Below are 18,841 nucleotides of genomic sequence, written 5' to 3' on the forward strand. Positions count from 1 at the left end.
CGGTGGAAATTTATCCTTCTTCACTCCCTCTCCTGCTAGGGTTCCCCCCCTTTTCTCCTGCTTCCAAGGGGTTTCAGTAATTCTAAATGAAGGAAATTTAGACTTTTTTGACAGTTTTCCAGGCTTTAGCTTACAAAGTTTTTGCTTTAGTCTATATACAAAAAGCAGAAGGCAGACTTCCTGTTTTGAACCTTCCCGCTTTGTTACCAAATTAAGAAATTTCTTGATCCAATTTTCTGTTTCTATTCACGGGTACTTGTTTTAAATCCAATTGTCCACAGGAAAAAGTCAGCGCTCTCCGGCAATGGCTGTGTGGCTTCACTCCGTGAAAGTAGCAGTCAGTTCGCAGCACCGCGCTTCTCACCCCACTTCGCTCCGGAGCCCCTAAATGGGATTCCCTGCGAGTAGGGGGGCGCTCCTGGTGCCCTGCCGAACCCCACATTCCCAGGCTTCCTCCGCCTGGGATTTCTAGCGGATCCCCACCTTCGCCGCGGCGGGAAGACCCAGTTTCCACGGAGCCCGTTCCTCCGAATGGAGGAACTCCGCCATTCACCGATGGCGCTGACCCGGAAGTCTGGAAGACACATTTTGATCTCTTGTCTGGGAATCTGATGACCAACATAGGATTTGCTGCTTTCAGGAGTGCTGTGCCGTTTTAATTCATCTCTGCTTAATTTGTTTCTTTGTAACATTTAAAAGGGACACGGGAGGCACTGTGGTTTAAACCACAGAGCCTAGGACTTGCCGATCAGAAGGTCGGCGGTTCAAATCCCCGTGACGGGGTGAGCTCCTGTTGCTCAGTCCCTGCTCCTGCCAACCTAGCAGTTCGAAAGCACGTCAAAGTGCAAGTAGATAAATAGGTACCACTCCAGCGGGAAGGTAAACGGCATTTCCGTGCGCTGCTCTGGTTCGCCAGAAGCGGTTTAGTCATGCTGGCCACATGACCCGGAAGCTGTACACCGGCTCCCTCGGCCAGTAAAGCGAGATGAGCTCTGCAACCCGAGAGTCGGCCATGACTGGACCTAATGGTCAGGGGTCCCTTTACCTTTTTAACGTTTAAAAACACCTCAAGTTTTCATTAATCTCTCCTTCTGAAGGGAACTTAACCCAGGTAAACACACTGCCCTCGAAGCTTCTGACTACTGTCCAAGAATGGGAAATCGCTGCTTTCCCCGGTGGGTGTTGGTTGTGGACCTTCACTCTGCATCTCCTTCCCTGACACCCAGACGCACATGGTCGCCAGCTGATGGGGAATACCCCCCAGCCATCATAGCCATGGGCATAACTTCCCACCCAACAAAACCAGGTTCAAATTTGCCAATCAGAGGCCCAGATTGGGGGAATTTCTTGCTGGCTGGCTGGCTGGCTGGGCAGCAACACATAAAAGGCGAAGTTTCTCACTGCTGCCCAGGAATATTATTATTATTATTATTATTATTATTATTATTATTATTATTATTATACGCCGCCCATCTGGCCAGGCCTCCGCAGCCACTCTGGGAGGCTCCCAACAGAATATTTAAAACACAATAAAACATCAAACATTAAAAACCTCCCTAAATAGGGCTGCCTTCAGATGTCTTCTAAAAGTCAGATAATTGTTTATTTCCTTGACATCTGGTGGGAGGGCGTTCCACAGGTCGGGTGCCACTACCAAGAAGGCCCTCTGCCTGGTTCCCTGTAACTTGGCTTCTTGCAGTGAGGGAACCGCCAGAAGGCCCTCGGAGCTGGACCTCAGTGTCCGCTTGAACGATGCGGGTGGAGACGCTTCTTCAGGTAAAGACAGAACATGATCCTTAACAGACCAGGGGAAGCACTTAGGTTGCTATATTGTAAAAAATATGTAATTTCCCCTTCAGGTAATTCAAATTTTAAAAGTTGGGTCTTTAAGCTTCCCCTTTCATGAGGTTGCTTTGCTTGACAATATTGTTCGGTATGCATATTTCCGTAATGATCTAAACCTCCCTTTCTTCTACAGAGTGATATTGCGACACTTTACTTTAAAGTTGGCGTGAAGAACATCGGCACCGTGTTTCTTCACGCAGATGCTCAGATCCCTGATGAGCGTTTTCTCGTATTAATTAACGACATGCTGGCATCAGGTAAGCAAAAACTCATAAATGCGGAAAAAAGAGAGAGACTGTTTCTTTTGTACTTTATTTAAATAACATCTTTTAAAGAGACCATTGAAGTATTCGTGGAGGGGTTGGTGGTTGTTTTTTTTTTTAAGAAACAGAAAAACCCTTCGGTAAATATATTCATTATCAAAACAGTTGAAAAATAGAAGATCCTGAAATGAGCAAAAGGCCACTAGGTTTTGAATAGGCTTCATCAGTGAGGGAGAAAGGTCAGCTGTTGAGATGAGTTATAGGAGCTATTAAGTCACCTTTGTGACACGAGCAGAATAAGCTGCATAACATAATCAACTGCAATCAAGAGGAGGGGGGGAAACCGCTGTTTATTATAAAATGCTTCAACTATTTTAATATTTGATATTGTTATATAAAATGGCACAGCGTAAGTCCACACACATTTCACCAGTATAAACCGTCTGCATTAACTGATTTGTGGTGCACGTTTTAGAATAACAAAAAAATCGCAGAGGGATTACATTCCAAATGGTCGGGAACAGGATCAGGGTGATTCCTGCTCCTGAAATTGCAGTTGCAGATACTGCTGGTGCAAAGGTGTCCAAAATTTCTTACGAGAGCCCTTCACTCTTTCCCCCTTTTATATCACCTTTAATGATATATGTGTGCCTTTTTAGCAATGTCAGGTCCGTGAAATTCATCCTGCAGCTGCATTTTCTGTCTGTGTGTGTGTGTGTGTGTGTGTGTGAGAGAGAGAGAGAGAGAGAGAGAGAGAGAGAGAGAGAGAGAAATAGGAGTGGACAAAGTAGTCTGTTTCCAGTCCATGTTAGTTTCGCATTTGTTCAGCCTTAATTCCCTCCCATCCCATTCCCTCATGGTGATTCTTTTTTAAAAGAAAAGTCTGCATGAAAATTAATATTTAAATACATATTGCCCTGCAAAATATGCATTTCTCAATATATTTCCTCACCGAGCAAGCACATCTGAATATAATTTCCCCTAAAACAAACTTTGCTTTTTTTGGTACACTTGTTGACGCCAAGAACAACATCACAAATAAGGAGAAAAATGAAATGGAAAGGGTAACTGCATTCTGGTACGTACATTAGGCCAGGAGATGCAGATCAAGTGAGTTCATAACAGAATTGGCAAAGAATGAATTTGCCAAATATTTTTATTTATTTGTTCATTATATTTATGGCATTGCTATACAACTTAATCATTAATAGTTCGAAGCAGTGCAAATAAAATTGCAGATTTATTTATTTATTTAAAAAAAACTGTACAAAGAATAAGATAAAAATCATCATAAAACCAGTGCTTTTTTCTGGGGGTAGGCAGGGGTACACATACCCCCTAAAGATTTTGTGAATCTAACTGGAGAAGAAACAATTTTTTTAAAAAAACAGAGTTTTGTAGGCTATCTAGGTCAACCCCCTTCCTGAGGCAGACAAGCCAGAACCAGAGTGTCTCAGATAAGATGGATCACCAACCTCTGCTTGAAGATCTCCATTAAGTTGTGTGTGTGTGTGTGTGTGTGTGTGTGTGTGTGTGTGTGTGTGTGTTTTGTTGTTCAGATAAATTTGGGGTTTGGAAAGCTATCCATTCTTGGCCATGGGTAGGCAAACTAAGGCCCCGGGGGCTGGATCCAGCCCAATCGCCTTCTAAATCCGGACAGTCCGGGAATCAGCGTGTTTTTACATGAGTAGAATGTGTCCTTTTATTTAAAATGCACCTCTGGGTTATTTGTGGGGCCTGCCTGGTGTTTTTACATGAGTAGAATGTGTCCTTTTATTTAAAATGCATCTCTGGGTTATTTGTGGGGCCTGCCTGGTGTTTTTACATAAGTACTGTAGGTTCCGGCATCTTAGGCGACTGGGTGTATAAGACGACCCCCAACGTTTGCTGTTCAATTTTAGAGTTTTAGAGTTATAGAGTTTGAGTGCTGCCAGGGGCAGAACACACACCCCTCCGCTGCCTCTGCTGTCGCTGCAGCAGCAGCCCAAGGCAAGGCGTTTGGCGGGCGGGCGAACGGGTGAGTGCCGCGCTCAGAAGGACTTTCCTGCCTCCCCTTCTGTGGGGAGGGAGGAGGAGCGACGGCAGAAGGGGCGCCTCTGCTCACCGGATCCCTCTCCTCCTTCCCAACGCATATACCTGGCATATAAGACGACCCCCGACTTTTGGGGTGATTTTCCAGGGATAAAAAGTCATCTTGTATGCCAGAACATACGGTAGAATGTGTGCTTTTAAAAAAAAAATGCATCTCTGGGTTATTTGTGGGGCACAGGGATTTGTTCATTCCCCCCCCAAAAAAAATATATAGTCCGGCCCCCCACACGGTCTGAGGGACAGTGGACCGGCCCCCTGCTGAAAAAGTTTGCTGACCCCTGACCTTGACTTTTAGCAGCCAGAGTTTCAAAATGCAGAGGCGACGGGACACATGCAGAAGGAAGGCATGTTCTGCTTAATAAGGAATTCTGTTTACTCCTCACTCTAGAGAGCGCTATATGAACAAAGTGATTGCACAACTTTCAACTTGCAGTACAGGAATAAGCAGTCAAAGTGGAAACAGAACACGTATAGAGATTGCAGATCAGCATTAATGCATTGTTAGTATTTTATTTTTATTATTCTTTCCACTAAGTAGTGTTGTCACAAAGTAAAGCATACTATATTGCGTATCGTTCTCTTTATTATTTATCCAGTTAGATCTGGAAGAGGGGGAGAGATATAAGGGGGTGGGGGACAGTCCAAGTATAGCAGTAGACTATCTTTGTATTCTCTGAATCTATTGTAAGATATGTTGGTTTTGTGCTTATAATTGAGATGAACAGATGGCGAAGACTTCATTTAAAGTAGTACTGTACACCCATTAAAATAATCTCTGCTGACTGTGTTTCTTCACTAATTGCAACACAGCAGCACAGAAGAAAGATCTAGAGTCTTTTCAACCATTCACTATTTTAGGACAATAGTGTGATCTTGTCAGAAAAAGGAGATTCCCCCAGGATAATAGATGTGGTTCTGCCGTCTGTGGCGAAGTGTACATAAAATAAACATTCTATCATTATCATTGGAAAGAGAGAGTTATTTGCACACATTTAGAAGAAGGGATGGCCTGTGTAAAACCTGCTGAAAAAAGCATTCAAATTGTCCAAAATCCTGTGTTGCTTTCAATAAGTTTAGAGTAAGAATGCTGGTGATACCTGTGATTTATGATGCGGTCAGTCTGAGGAGTTGTGTATGTCTTGGACATAAAAATGCCCTGGATGAGCCCAGTATGAGATTCTCGAGGCCAGGTTTGTGCAACTGGCTTTATTAAATGAAAATCTACCTCCATTTACTGTAACTTGGCTGCTAAAAATGTTGCTGTCCTGCATTCATCAGGCTAAAGTATAGTGACATAAAACGAATATCGTTCAGATAGTGCAGCTCAGCAGAAACAGAAGAGACCCACAAGAATGACAGCGGCAAGAAATGATTATCAGCCGAAGACCTGCATAATCAATAATGTTTTACATTCTCGATATGTCAAGAAAGGAGGAAAGAGCGGCTCTTCACAGCACCTCAGGTGGCAGTAACTCAGAGTCCTGGGGCAACTCCAGTAAAGGCTCTGTTGATGCCTCCTGAAAGAAAATGATTTTCTGCAGAATGCAATTCCTTCAGGAGCTCTTATATAGGCAGAGGCAGTTTTTAATGTAATTGAATCCCAGAAGGAATTTTGTTTTGGATTAGTCTCAAGCTCCAGGTCTTTTGCACCAGACCCCGAATCTCTTGCTCTTTCAGCCTTTAAAAAAATAGGTTGAGTTTGTGTGTGTGCATGTGTGTGTTTTACTTTGCTTAGAGGACAAATTTCCCTCTGAAAGTTGTAGGAATGGGTTTGGGCACAAGGAGAGGATATATTGTTTAGTTATTACCTTTCCTTGCTCACTCTAGTGAGATCAGCAGAGTCCCATCTTTTGCAATTTAAAATTGGAAGGTAAGACAAGGTTGATTTAACCTTCTATAAATAATACTCCAAGATGCTTTAAGGCAAACTGGATTTTCCTGGTATTACCCCTTTTCTCTCCCTTTAAAACGATAATCACGCACATTGTTTTGTGAAGAAGTAAAAGTATCATTTACTTACATAGGTCTTGAAGCCACAATTATAGTAACAAAATGAAAGCAGATTTATAACTACTATCTAAGATACAAAAGTACAAAATGTAAGTTCAAAAATCATGTCTGAGGTTACGTGTGGTCAGCTTGGAAGCACGATGAAGAAAAGAGGAGAGATGCCCAGGCAGGAAGGAAGTATGTAGTGCTACAGCTTCCTGCCAGGGCAGACAAAGGAAGTGATCTCACAGAGTTCTTTCTAGCCAATTTTACAGGAAAGTCTGTGAGCCTCAGCTCCTTCATGTGCCCATCTGTCTCAGTAACGTCCCACAGAAGTCAGTCTGAATTTCCATCTAGACATATAAATTAGCATATGCAAATTTCTGCCATTGGCTTATGCCCTTAGATCCCACACTGTTAAGGGCTTTACAGAACTCCTTGACGAGGACCTTGAATTTGGCTCAGGAGCACATTTTAGCAGAACTGGCTGGATGTGCTGCTCTCTCCCTTATCCATCAAGGTGAGCAGGAGTTTTACCCCACAGGCAGCATGCAGTGTGCATTACATAGTCCAGTCCCAGAAATTGAAAAAGCATAGATAAAGCCTGGGAGATTTATATTCCCCACCACTACCACTCCCAAAAATGGGGAGACCTGTATATGAAACTCTGGCTTCATCAACAAAAATGCTGTTAACCCAAGCAGAGTGGAGATAAAAATGTAGGCTGCTGGGGGAAACCCTAACTAATTGGCACCCCTAATTGGGAACAGTTTGCAAATAAAAAGAATAAATAGTAGGGGTGTTAGATTGAGGAAAAAGGCAGGCTGGGAGCCAAAGGACCTCACAATATCACCAACTTTTAGAAAACATTCATTTGGCTAATTTGCGTGACACAATAGAGAAAGGAGGGTTTGATTTTAAGGCGTAGCTGCAGTGATTGATTAGATTGATTATTATATTTGTGGCATGCAGGAATGAATAATTGCTGAGAACGGATATAGGAAATATTTTATTGAGAGTGCAATAATGCATAAGTCATGTGAAGCACAGCACACAAAAAAGCAACACACCAACATATAGTGAAAAGGTTTAAATAATAACTAACCCAATCTTGGAAGTGCTCCAGAAAAACAGGGAATTGAAAAAGAACTAAACAGAATTGTGGTTTTTTTAGACAATAGAGAGAGGGAGAAATAGCTGCATGTGCTTTTGCATGCGTATAGCTCTTTAATTATGAGAATGATTTAAGTTTAGCATCAAGATAACAGAGCCTCATTGTCTATGAACAACCGATATTGAGTTTTTTGTGTTTTTTTAAGTTGAGGCAACATTCAGTCCTGCAACATTTGGTTCAGTTATCTGTGCAAAATGCTGGTTGAGGGAGGTTATCACAGCAGCAGCTACTTTTGTTTTTAAAAACCAAATCACGTAAAATTCAATAACACACTTAATGTAATGTGTGGTTTGGCCTTCACTGGGTGACCTTGGGCCAGTCAGTCTCTCTCAGCATGACCTACCTCATGGGGTTGTTATAGAGATAAAATGGGGATGTGTGGGGCGGGAGCTGGACCCCTATATAGTCTACTTGCAGCTCTTCAGAAGAAGGGCAGTTTGGAAACATAATAATCATGATAAAAAAACATGTATCAAGAATAATAAAAAAATGTAATCTCAACTTCAGATACGAAATTCTACATATAGATTTTTCTTTTTTGAAGGTGATATCCCTGATTTATTTAACGAAGATGAAGTGGATAGCATAGTATCTTCTACAAGGCTGGAACTGCGGGGGCTTGGCCAGGCTGATTCAAAAGAGAACTGCTGGCAATTTTTTATTGACCGAATTCGTCGGCAACTCAAGGTAAACAAGGAAAATGAATATGAGGGGGAAACATTCAACACGTAACTGCTGCAAGGCGATGCATGCAGAATGAATTCTCGTAATAAACACCGTATTTGTGGCAGATTATCTTTGTTAGTGAGGGGAGAAATCGATAGATGGATTTTGTTTTAATGTACCAAATCAAGTTATTGGATGCTTAAAGAATATCCTAACCTTTTAATCTGTACACATTAAGTGCAAAACCAGAGTGAATTATGGAAGCTCAATTGGGATTGTAGCGTTGCATCCTTTTTTCCCCCTGAAAAAGAAGAACAGCACTGAGAAGGCAAAATGATAATTGCCATTGATTTTTTTTAAAGGAAAATTTAGTATCTTCTACAGTTATAAATCTCGTAGGATAGATGCAGAGGCAATAATTGTGCAAGTAGAATCAAACGTGTATCAGTAATTTTTCATATACAAATAGTTCACTGAATTATTGTTCTAGATCACTTACAGGACTAAAAACTTCCAGAGGGGTAACTACCCTAAGGAGTCACTACCCTAAGGAGTCTCAAAGAAGTCTCAAAGTGGCTAACAATCTCCTTTCCCTTCCTCCCCCACAACAAACACTCTGTGAGGTGAGTGGGGCTGAGAGATTTCAGAGAAGTGTGACTAGCCCAAGGTCACCCAGCAGCTGCATGTGGAGGAGCAGAGACGCAAACCCCGTTCACCAGATTACGAGTCTACCGCTCTTAACCACTACACCACGCTGGCACTCTGGGAGTGGAGTTGCGGCTGAGCGGCTGGCAACATTGGGTTGTTGTGCAAGAAAGCTGCCCCCATGGCTCCCTCGCACACCTGTGCCAGGCCCTGAAGGTCCAACCTGGGCGCAGTTTCCCTCCCCACGGCTCTGACTTCAATGAGGTGGTCTGTCGTGGGGCTGCCCAGTTGCACTGTCTCAAAAAATGCACGCAGGGCCATGACCCCCCCCCAGCCTCCCCCTACCCAATGCTACTGCATGGCATAAACTTTCATGGACTAGAGTCCATGTCTGAAGGATTATTCCCAATTGGGAGTTGTATATAATGTTCAGAAACGAGGGGGAGTCAACTACCAATGCAATGCAAAAAGTAGAGCATGAGACTGCTGCTCCGTCAAGGCTCTGCCAAGGCTTCGGGAAAGCTATTCCTCCTCTGGTTGCAGCGAGAGCTGAGAAAACAAGGAGGGTCCTTTTTAATGAGTTTCATTCAATCCTAATAGCGAGAGACCAAAGAACGCAACAAGCCTCAACAACAACGTTGCTCCAAAGTGGGCTCCTCCTCCCTCCTCCCTCCTCCCTAGCAACAGCATCTCCCTTTACGGTGGCTGCTTGTGGCCAAACGTCTCTTGATTCCGTTGTTCCTGCACCCTTAATGAACTCCGAGTTCTGGGAGAAGGAGGATCAGACATGCTATCCAGTGACAACGTGTCAGCTGGCTGCCCTGTCGCAAATCCCCGCCCCCTATTTCTTCTAACACTTCCCAACTATTTTGTTTGTCTCTCTTTGAGCTGGGATCTTCCTCAACCCCTCAAACCCCTTGTGTAAACCAATGCTGCATTATTATTCTCCTACAGTATCAGGAGAAGGGGGTGTGTGATCTCCACCCCTCCTCATCCGCCTCACCCTCTTGAGTCCAGTCCCTGACATGCCCCCATCTCTGTTAGAATTCCTGCTCCGTGATTGCAGTCATGGGATTGTTGTCTTTCACATGACGGTATATGTTTTGACTCCACAGCGTGGGATGTGATGGAGACAGGATGTTTGTGTGACTGTGTTCCGTGAAGTGGGACTATTGTCCTTTGTTCTTTTTCTCTTTGCTGTCTGATGCTAGAGAGAGAGGGAGCCATGTTGCAGTGCTCCGTGTGTGTTTATATGTAAATAAAGTAGATTAGCCAAAATGCTGAGTTGCTGAAGTCTGTCACGCGAGATGCGCAGACTCTGCGCATCCTTAAGGGTGCCAGTGTCAGTTGGCATCGGTCGCTGTGATGTTCGGGCTGAAGAAAGCTTATGAAGCTCCCAAACGATCGACCAGGAGGGAGGGAACATGCCAGTTGGGCATGTGTCTCTGCCAGGGTCCTACTCGTGTGTAGGCCGAGCTCCTGACATTATTCAGATAAGGGCTCCTACACACTTAGCTTTGCATTGCATTTCTAGGCAGAGGCTAGATGAGCCCTAAGCATCATTGATTTCAATGGGGCAACTTTTGAGTAATATGCAGTTGATACTGGAAACTGCCCTGTGATCCTTGGATGAAGGAAATTTAATGCAGTTTTCTGGTGGATTTTTCTAATCTGTTGTAAGCTCCCCTGAGTGTTGCGACTGCAACAGAAGGGAGCGGTATACATCTTCCAAATAAGCAGATAATATTTCAGCACCTAAGGTCTGTGCGTCACAACATCCTTGGGTGTGCTGCATGTAACTAGGCGCATTAATTTCTTGCCTGTTGAGCTCCAATCAGCTCACTCTCTTGTACGGTTCTTGTGTTCCCCACGTGTGACCTTGCCACTTCCTACCAGAGGTCTGATCAATACCTGCTTGCTCCTTCCATTCTTCAGATGATGGATAGCTTTGGTAACTCTTTAATCTTTATTGGCCTTCTATCAAATCCTTCATGGTGACCTTCAGGTTTGGATTCCTCATTGGCAATTCTGGGAAAGTTCCTTTTTTAAAAAAGAAATAAGGACCGCCTAAAGCAAATACTTGCTTGTTTAACCTATCTTTAGTATTTCAAAATTGCAAAGCATACACTATACAGTGGTACCTCAGGTTACATACGCTTCAGGTTACATACGCTTCAGGTTACAAACTCTGCTAACCCAGAAATAGTGCTTCAGGTTAAGAATTTTGCTTCAGGATGAGAACAGAAATTGTGCTCCGGCAGCGCGGAGGCAGCAGCAGGCCCCATTAGCTAAAGTGGTGCTTCAGGTTAAGAACAGTTTCAGGTTAAGAACGGACCTCCGGAACAAATTAAGTACTTAGCCCGAGGTACCACTGTACATAGAATCAGCAGGTTTTATAGCCACTGATTCTCAAATCATGCTTGACAAGTTTTTTTTTAAAAAAAAGTAATCTTCTTTCATAGAATCAGAATTGTAGAGTTGGAAGGGATCCTGAGGGTCATCTAGTCCAACCCCCCTGCAATGCAGGAATCTCAATTAGATCATAAATGACAGACAGCCACCCAACCTCTGCTTAAAGACCTCCAGTGACGGAGAGCCCAGTACACCTCACGGGAGTCTCTTCCACTGGGGAACAGCTCTTACTGTCAGAATGTTCTTCTTGATGTTTAGTAAGACTATCTGGTTCCAGACAATGTCCATGATTCCATCAATTGGGCTATACTGATTCTCATAAGCCCTTAGGAAAGCTTGTGTGCACAAGGAAACAGTATGCACCACTTTTTCTTATGAAATATTTCTATTGCTCGTGCCGGATTACCACTATTTTAATTAATGTGTGTTAAGTTAATGTTGTCAGTGATATCTACTATCTGAAAAGCAAGGAGAATGTAATACAGTGGTACCTTGGTTTAAGGACAGCTTAGTTTATGAACAACTTGGATTAAGAATGCTGCGAACCCGGAAGTCGATGTTTTGGTTTGTGAACTTTGCCTTGGAATAAGAACATGTTCCGCTTCCTGATGAGTGTGTTCCATTTGTAAATTGAGTTCCCCGCTGCTATGGGAAAGCACACCTTGGTTTAAGAACGAGCTTCCAGAATGGATGAAGTTTGTAAACCAGGGTACCGCTGTATGTAATTATTTTTCACAACAAAAAGCGGAGTTCTGTACTGTCACTTTTGTAGCATTGGGAAGTGTGGGGTGACAAAGGTCATATTATAGGGGAGCAGCCCCTTTATATTTTCTGCTAGCTTCAAGCATCAGAGCCAAAGTGACGAGGGCATGGTCTAGCCAAAGTCAAGCACTTCAGTTCTCATAAATTTAAGAAAACCGTCGCCGTCACCTTAACATTTATATAATTTCATGGTTTCAAAGCACTGTATAAAATGCTTATCTAGCTGTACCTTATAGGGATGCTATATAAATCGACATTATTATCCCCATATTCCAGGTGTGTATGTGTGTTGCAAGTTGGTGGGATGAGAGTGACTTGCCTAAGACTACCCAGTGCAGCCATGTCCAAAGTCTGTTTCAGGGGCCTAATCCGGTCCGCCGGTCTGTTTCATCCGGCACGAGCAACATTCAGCCCCTGTGTGGTGTAGTGGTTAAGAGCGGTAGTCTCGTAATCTGGGGAACCAGGTTTGCGTCTCCGCTCCTCCACATGCAGCTGCTGGGTGACCTTGGGCCAGTCACACTTCTTTGAAGTCTCTCAGCCCCACTCACCTCACAGAGTGTTTGTTGTGGGGGAGGAAGGGAAAGGAGAACGTTGGCTGCTTTGAGACTCCTTAAAGGGAGTGAAAGGCGGGATATCAAATCCAAACTCTTCTTCTTCTTCTCTTCTTCCCGTGGCAGTTATATTTCCTGGGGTAAAATCCTAAAAAACCCTCAGCAACTTCAATCCTAAAAAAAGGTCAACAACTCTTTGGTCGGCCCTCACGGCCCTTCACTTCATCAAATCTGGCCCTCTTTGAAAAAAGTTTGGACACCACTGATCTAGTGAGTCCATGGCACTGTCTGCTTTGTAGCTTAGTCTTTTTAGCCACTGTGGCACGCCAGCTCTCTAGATGCAGCTGTTGAACCCAGTGAAACTTAAAAGTGCTTAACTTTGGCTGGATTGTGTCCTTAGTATTACTGAGCAGCTCTGTTTATAAGGTCACAGAGAGTTCTGCTGGCTACCATAGCCCGAGAATCCTGGATTGTAAGTGCACAGCTGGGAATGGGAATGTGTTGAGCTGACTGATTTAAGGAAGCACATTTTGAGGTTTTACTTGGTGTGTCCAACTAATTAATTATCTGAATGGTACCATTAGTCTTCCAACGTTAAATTAATGCCTGGTTAATTACTGAAGACTCTCTCATGGGAATGTTCTTTGCTTCCCAGGTTGTGTTATGCTTCTCCCCGGTGGGCTTCACCCTGAGAGCGAGAGCGAGGAAATTTCCAGCTCTCGTGAATTGCACTGCCATTGACTGGTTCCATGCTTGGCCCCTGGTCGCTCTCCAGTCCGTTAGCACCAGCTTCATTGACAAGATGGATTTACTTGATGTAAGTACAGCTTTTTTTGCTGCCGTGGGTTTTGTGCATGACTTCTGAAACGCTCCATTTTGCAAAACTAGCCACCTTTTGTCGCTACGGAAGCACTACTGGTCAGGTTCTCTCCCACAACTGTTTACTGTTGCGCTTCACTGAGGGAAATCGGATATTAGTTATTGGTTTGGATATTACCGTATATTTCGCTCTATAAGACGCACCAGACCACAAGACACACCTAGTGTTTGGAGGAGGAAAACAAGAAGAAAAATATTCTGAATTTCAGAAGCCAGAACAGCAAGAGGGATCGCTGCGCAGTGAAAGCAGCAATCCCTCTTGCTGTTCTGGCTTCTGGGATAGCTGCGCAGCCTGCACTTGCTCCATAAGACGCACACACATTTCCCCTTACTTTTTAGGAGGGGAAAAGTGAGTCTTATAGAGCAAAAAATACGGTAGTTATCTGGAGACCCTGTGATTGGAACAGAAAGCATGAGATATAGTTCAATAGACAAATACATATTGCCTATTGAACTATATCTCCAAAGGATCGCCAGATAGCTAATCAATTAAAAAAATGTATTAAAAAATCAAGATAAAATGATAAAAGTAGCATAACAAATAGAATTGCCAGGAGAAATAACAGGAGATTCAGGAAAACAAAAAGAAATACTTCATTGCATAGCTACAGCTGTATCTGGATTGGGATAACCTGGCCATTGCAGTCCATGCATTGGTAACTGGATTACTGCAATGTGTTTTAGGTGGGGTTGCTGTTGTGCCTGGTCCAGGTAAAATCATAGAATTGTAGCATTGCAAAGGGCCATCTAGTCCACGCAGAATGCAATGGCTGGACTGCTGCTGGGGGAACATGGCTGACACCTCTGCTAAAGCAAGTACACTGGCTACCCACATCCTACCTGACCAGGTGCAAGGTCTTCTGCTAATATGCAAAGTTCTGATTGACTTGGGTCCAGGAAACTTCAGGACCAACCAGCTGAGCTCTTCTATTGTAGCCTGATAACTGCAATCATCTGGTGGAGTGCATCTGCTCACCTTCATCCATTGTTCCCCTTGCCTCTCTTTCTCTCTATGGGGGATGTGGGTGGCGCTGTGGGCTAAACCACTGAGCCTCTTGGGCTTGCCAATGAAAAGGACGGCGGTTTGAATCCCTGCAATGGGGTGAGCTCCCGTTGCTCTGTCCCAGCTCCTGCCAACCAAGCAGTTCGAAAGCATGCCAGTGCAAGTAGATAAATAGGTACCACTACGGCGGGAAGGTAAACGGCATTTCCATGTGCTCTGGCTTCCATCACGGTGTTGCGTTGCACCAGAAGCGGTTTAGTCATGCTGGCCACATGACCCGGAATGCTATCTGTGGACAAACGCCGGTTCCCTCAGCCTGAAAGCGAGATGAGCGCCGCAACCCCATAGTCGCCTGACTGGACTTAACCGTCCAGGGGTCCTTTACCTTTTACCTTTCTCTCTCTTTCTCCATCTTCCTCCTCACTTTCATTTGTTGCTTCCACACAGTCAAATTGTTGACTGCAAGCACCTTGGGACCATAAGCAGTCTTTTTCATTATTATTTAGGGTCCTCTGCAAAGCACCACGTATGCCAAAGGCATAGTATGATGTAGCGGGAATAATAATAATAATAATAATAATAATAATAATAATTTATTATTTATACCCCGCCCATCTGGCTGGGCTTCCCCAGCCACTCTGGACGGCTTCCAAAAGAATATTAAAATACTATAATACATCAAACATTAAAAGCTTCCCAAAACAGGGCTGCCTTCAGATGTCTTCTAAAAGCCTGGTAGTTGTTGTTCTCTTTGACATCTGGTGGGAGGGTGTTCCACAGGGAAGGCGCCACTACCAAGAAGGCCCTCTGCCTGGTTCCCTGTAACTTGGCTTCTCGCAGTGAGGGAACCGCCAGAAGGCCCTCAGCGCTGGACCTCAGTGTCCAGGTAGAACGATGGGGGTGGAGACGCTCCTTCAGATAACCTTGTGGGATGTAAGAGAGGTCAATCTAATTTTCCTTTCAGCTAGGGCTGGCCCAAGACTGAGATCCAGCGCCGAGGGCCTTCTGGCAGTTCCCTCATTGTGAGAAGGCAGGTTACAGGGAACCAGACAGAGGGCCTTCTCGGTAGTGGCACTCGCCCTGTGGAACACCATCCCTTCAGATGTGAAGGAAATAAGCAGCTATCTTATCTTTAAAAGACATCTGAAGGCAGCCCTGTTTAGGGAAGTTTTTAATATTTAATGCTGTACAGTGGTACCTCGGGTTAAGTACTTAATTCGTTCCGGAGGTCCGTTCTTAACCTGGAACTGTTCTTAACCTGAAGCACCACTTTAGCTAATGGAGCCTCCTGCTGCCGCCGCGCTGCCAGAGCCTGATTTCTGTTCTTAAGCACTATTTCTGGGTTAGCGGAGTGTGTAACCTGAAGCGTATGTAACCTGAAGCGTATGTAACCCGAGGTACCACTTTATGGTTTTTAACACTCAATTGGTATTTTAATATTTTGTTGGAAGCCGCCCAGAGTGGCTGGGGAGGCCCAGCCAGATGGGCGGGGTATAAATAATTAATAATAATAATAATAATAATAATAATAATAATAATAATAAGGCTGCCTGAGGTGAAGGGGCAAGATGGCACCCCGGCTAGTTCCACATACAGAAACCAACTCAACTGGCTGCTGAATCTTACTTCAACATTGGTGATTGGGACATTTATTTTTTTTACACCCTAGCATCCTCCATCGCTCCCAAGGCAGCAGGCCAGATTAGAAGACTCATGTGGCAACAGAGAGCAATGACTGGGGAATGCTGTTGTCCTCTGAGGTGTTGGCCTCACTCTATCTAATGGTTGGGCTGCGGCTGCTTTCGGCTATTCTGTTATGTGCCGTCCAAATAAAATGGAACCAGAATGGAGTTCTGGGGCTGTCAGCAATAATGAGGAGTAATAGGGTATTATCTGGAAAAGAAAATAAACCATTAAAAAAGAAGAAGAAGTAATAGGAATCTCTGGGATACGGTAGTAGAATATCACCATTTGGACCAATTACACAGAAAACAATAACCCAGTCCTCTAGGGCTTGTGAGCATTCTCAGGCACAGCATGATCTCAAGTTGAATCAAATTGTTCTTACTTTGTAAGTAAGTCTAAGCCAGACTGCTGCTTAATGGCAGTATTAAGCTACAAAAATCTTTCATTCTATCTAGGTCTAACCTAATGAATTTGCTGCTAACATAAAAGCAAAAATGAATGGCAGTTTCCTCCATTAAAAGCAATTTCCTATCCTAAGGGAAAAGTTTTACTTATTTCTCGTACCATATTTTTCAGTAGCATTAACATCGTGAAAATAGAGCAATTACCTTTAAATTACAGAGCTAAATATTGTGTCACCGTTATAAAGAAAATGGTATTGTTGCATGCTACTGCAATAATTTATTTATTTTTTTTGCTTCGTAAAAGCGTTTCAATGTCAGCAAGGTTTCTTTTGTCAACAAGCTACCATTTCAACTAAATTAAGTAATAGTCTTCATGCTGTATTTTGTGCAGAGAGATCGTATGCAAGTAGCACATAATCCTTCAAAAGATATTTTTTTCTTATTTAGAGCAGAGCAGACTTCCTTATCTGCAAATTAATCCAGTGCAAACCATGACAAACAATAATATAATTAGCAGTTATGTCAGCCTCTTCTTTTGCATGTGGTTCTTCAAATTCCGCTACTACTATTTTTATTATTATTGTAGTAGGAGCTGTTGTTATTTATAGCTCAGTCGGTAGTGTATGAGAAGCTTCATCTCAGGGTCATGGGTTCGAGTTTCCTGCATTGCAGGGGGGTTGGACTAGATGACCCTTGTGTTCCCTTCCGGCTGTACAATTCTATGATTCTGTGGTTGTTATATGCAAACTTACTGGCTTTCTTATATAAAAAACAGAAGGGTACATCAAAGTGACTTTATTAGCGGATATTCTGTAAGTGGGTTAGCCAAGAACACTGTGATTTTGGGGAGAATCTGAAAACTGGACATTTATACATCTCTCTTGGAAGACAAAACTTTCATATGCATTCCAGGATCTTTAGGGTACTTTTAGGCCAGCGAAAGTGCTGGAATTTTGTGTGCACAAAGGGCAAGTATTTTGCTTTGGAGCCTTTGCATAGAGAAGTGTGATAGAGATGTTTGAAAGAGTGAATTAATAAGTGTTATGTACTGAAGTTCTCACCCTGGGCCAGCAGGGGGATACTGTAGGTAGTTATGCAAATGAAGGATCGAAAGTGACGTTCAGTGATTGGACAGTTTGTATGCAAATGAAGGATCGAAAGTGACGTTCAGTGATTGGCTAGTTACAGAAAATGGTTACTGTTGCATTCTAGTGGAGCTCTATATAAGCAGGCTGACTGAGCTCCTCAGTTCAGTTCTGTTCCAGCTTTCAAATAAAGAGCTGCTTTGGAAGAATCGCTGTGTCGTCTGATATGTTCGCCCACAACTTAACAATAAGGAAGTGTGAATACGAGGGGGAAAGTTTGAAGGAGAAATAGAAGAAGAGTATGGATTTGATATCCCGCCTTTCACTCCCTTTAAGGAGTCTCAAAGCGGCTAACATTCTCCTTTCCCTTCCTCCCCCACAACAAACACTCTGTGAGGTGAGTGGGGCTGAGAGACTTCAAAGAAGTATGACTAGCCCAAAGTCACCCAGCAGCTGCATGTGGAGGAGCGGAGATGCGAACCCAGTTAGGAAAGGTTAGGAACTGATATATGGTGGCTACATGTCAATGTTAATTCATGACTTCATAAGGCATGGTTTATGAAGTGGTGGAGAAGCACCATGGCTGTGTGTTCCTCTGCTTACTTCTCTTCTTTTCCCATTGCTTACTGGTTTTTATTCAGACATCCTGGCTTCCATTAAACCACAGTTCCCCATTATGGGTACTGCCACAAGGCAATCCACTTCTCCATGGATTTTTTTTAATATATAAATTGCCCTGCTGAAACGTTAAATAAATGGAAAATGTTTTATTCCAAAGCAAAAAAGGGTATTATTATTATTATTATTATTATTATTATTATTATTACCATTTAGGAGAAATAGTGGGATTGCTAGGATAACTTCTGTTCTAGGAAGCTAACCAAAGTGATCCTCCAGTAGGAGACCAGCTGGTTAAAAATTGAGCTTAGAAGCAGTAGATATTATTTCCTTCTGCCATGTTCTCTAGGTGCAGGAAAGTTTCTTGCATATATAGGAGCCCCTACCACAATTTGAAGTAGCACCAACCAGATAAAGGCTTAGCTACCCCACCTGTGTGTGTCATGTATTCTGTATTGTGACCTCATTTTGGGTGGGATTAAAAATTACTGTGTGGTGTGTGTGTGTGTGTGTGTGTGTGTGTGTGTGTGTGTGTTTCAATGCCTTTACACAACTACAAGCTTTGAAATGAGGTGACTACAATAATTTAACTGGAACAGACCTTTCCTACAATTTCAGTGTTTCCTTCCCTTTAATGATTATGTTGCATTCTCAACAGCTGCCCTTGTCTGCAAGACCCAGCATTGATGGGGAACATTCTTGTCAACGCCTCTCAAACGCAATAATCGTATTGGTGATCCAGTCCCATGGATTTTAAGCCGAAATTTC

General features: G+C 43.4%; 1 protein-coding gene across 1 annotated transcript in view; it reads left to right on the forward strand.

Moving 5' to 3' along the window:
* The window catches only part of LOC310691029 (dynein axonemal heavy chain 11-like), a 228,191-nt gene that overhangs the window by 122,152 nt on the left and 87,198 nt on the right, over positions 1–18,841 (forward strand). The window contains exons 44-46 of the mRNA XM_083470619.1: positions 1,979–2,102; positions 7,907–8,049; positions 13,054–13,215. Coding sequence (XP_083326745.1) covers positions 1,979–2,102; positions 7,907–8,049; positions 13,054–13,215 — 429 coding nt within the window. The remainder of the gene's footprint in view (positions 1–1,978; positions 2,103–7,906; positions 8,050–13,053; positions 13,216–18,841) is intronic.

This window comes from Podarcis liolepis (assembly GCF_965112155.1).
Source record: "Podarcis liolepis genome assembly, chromosome: 1".
In the NCBI taxonomy this organism is placed as follows: domain Eukaryota; kingdom Metazoa; phylum Chordata; class Lepidosauria; order Squamata; family Lacertidae; genus Podarcis; species Podarcis liolepis.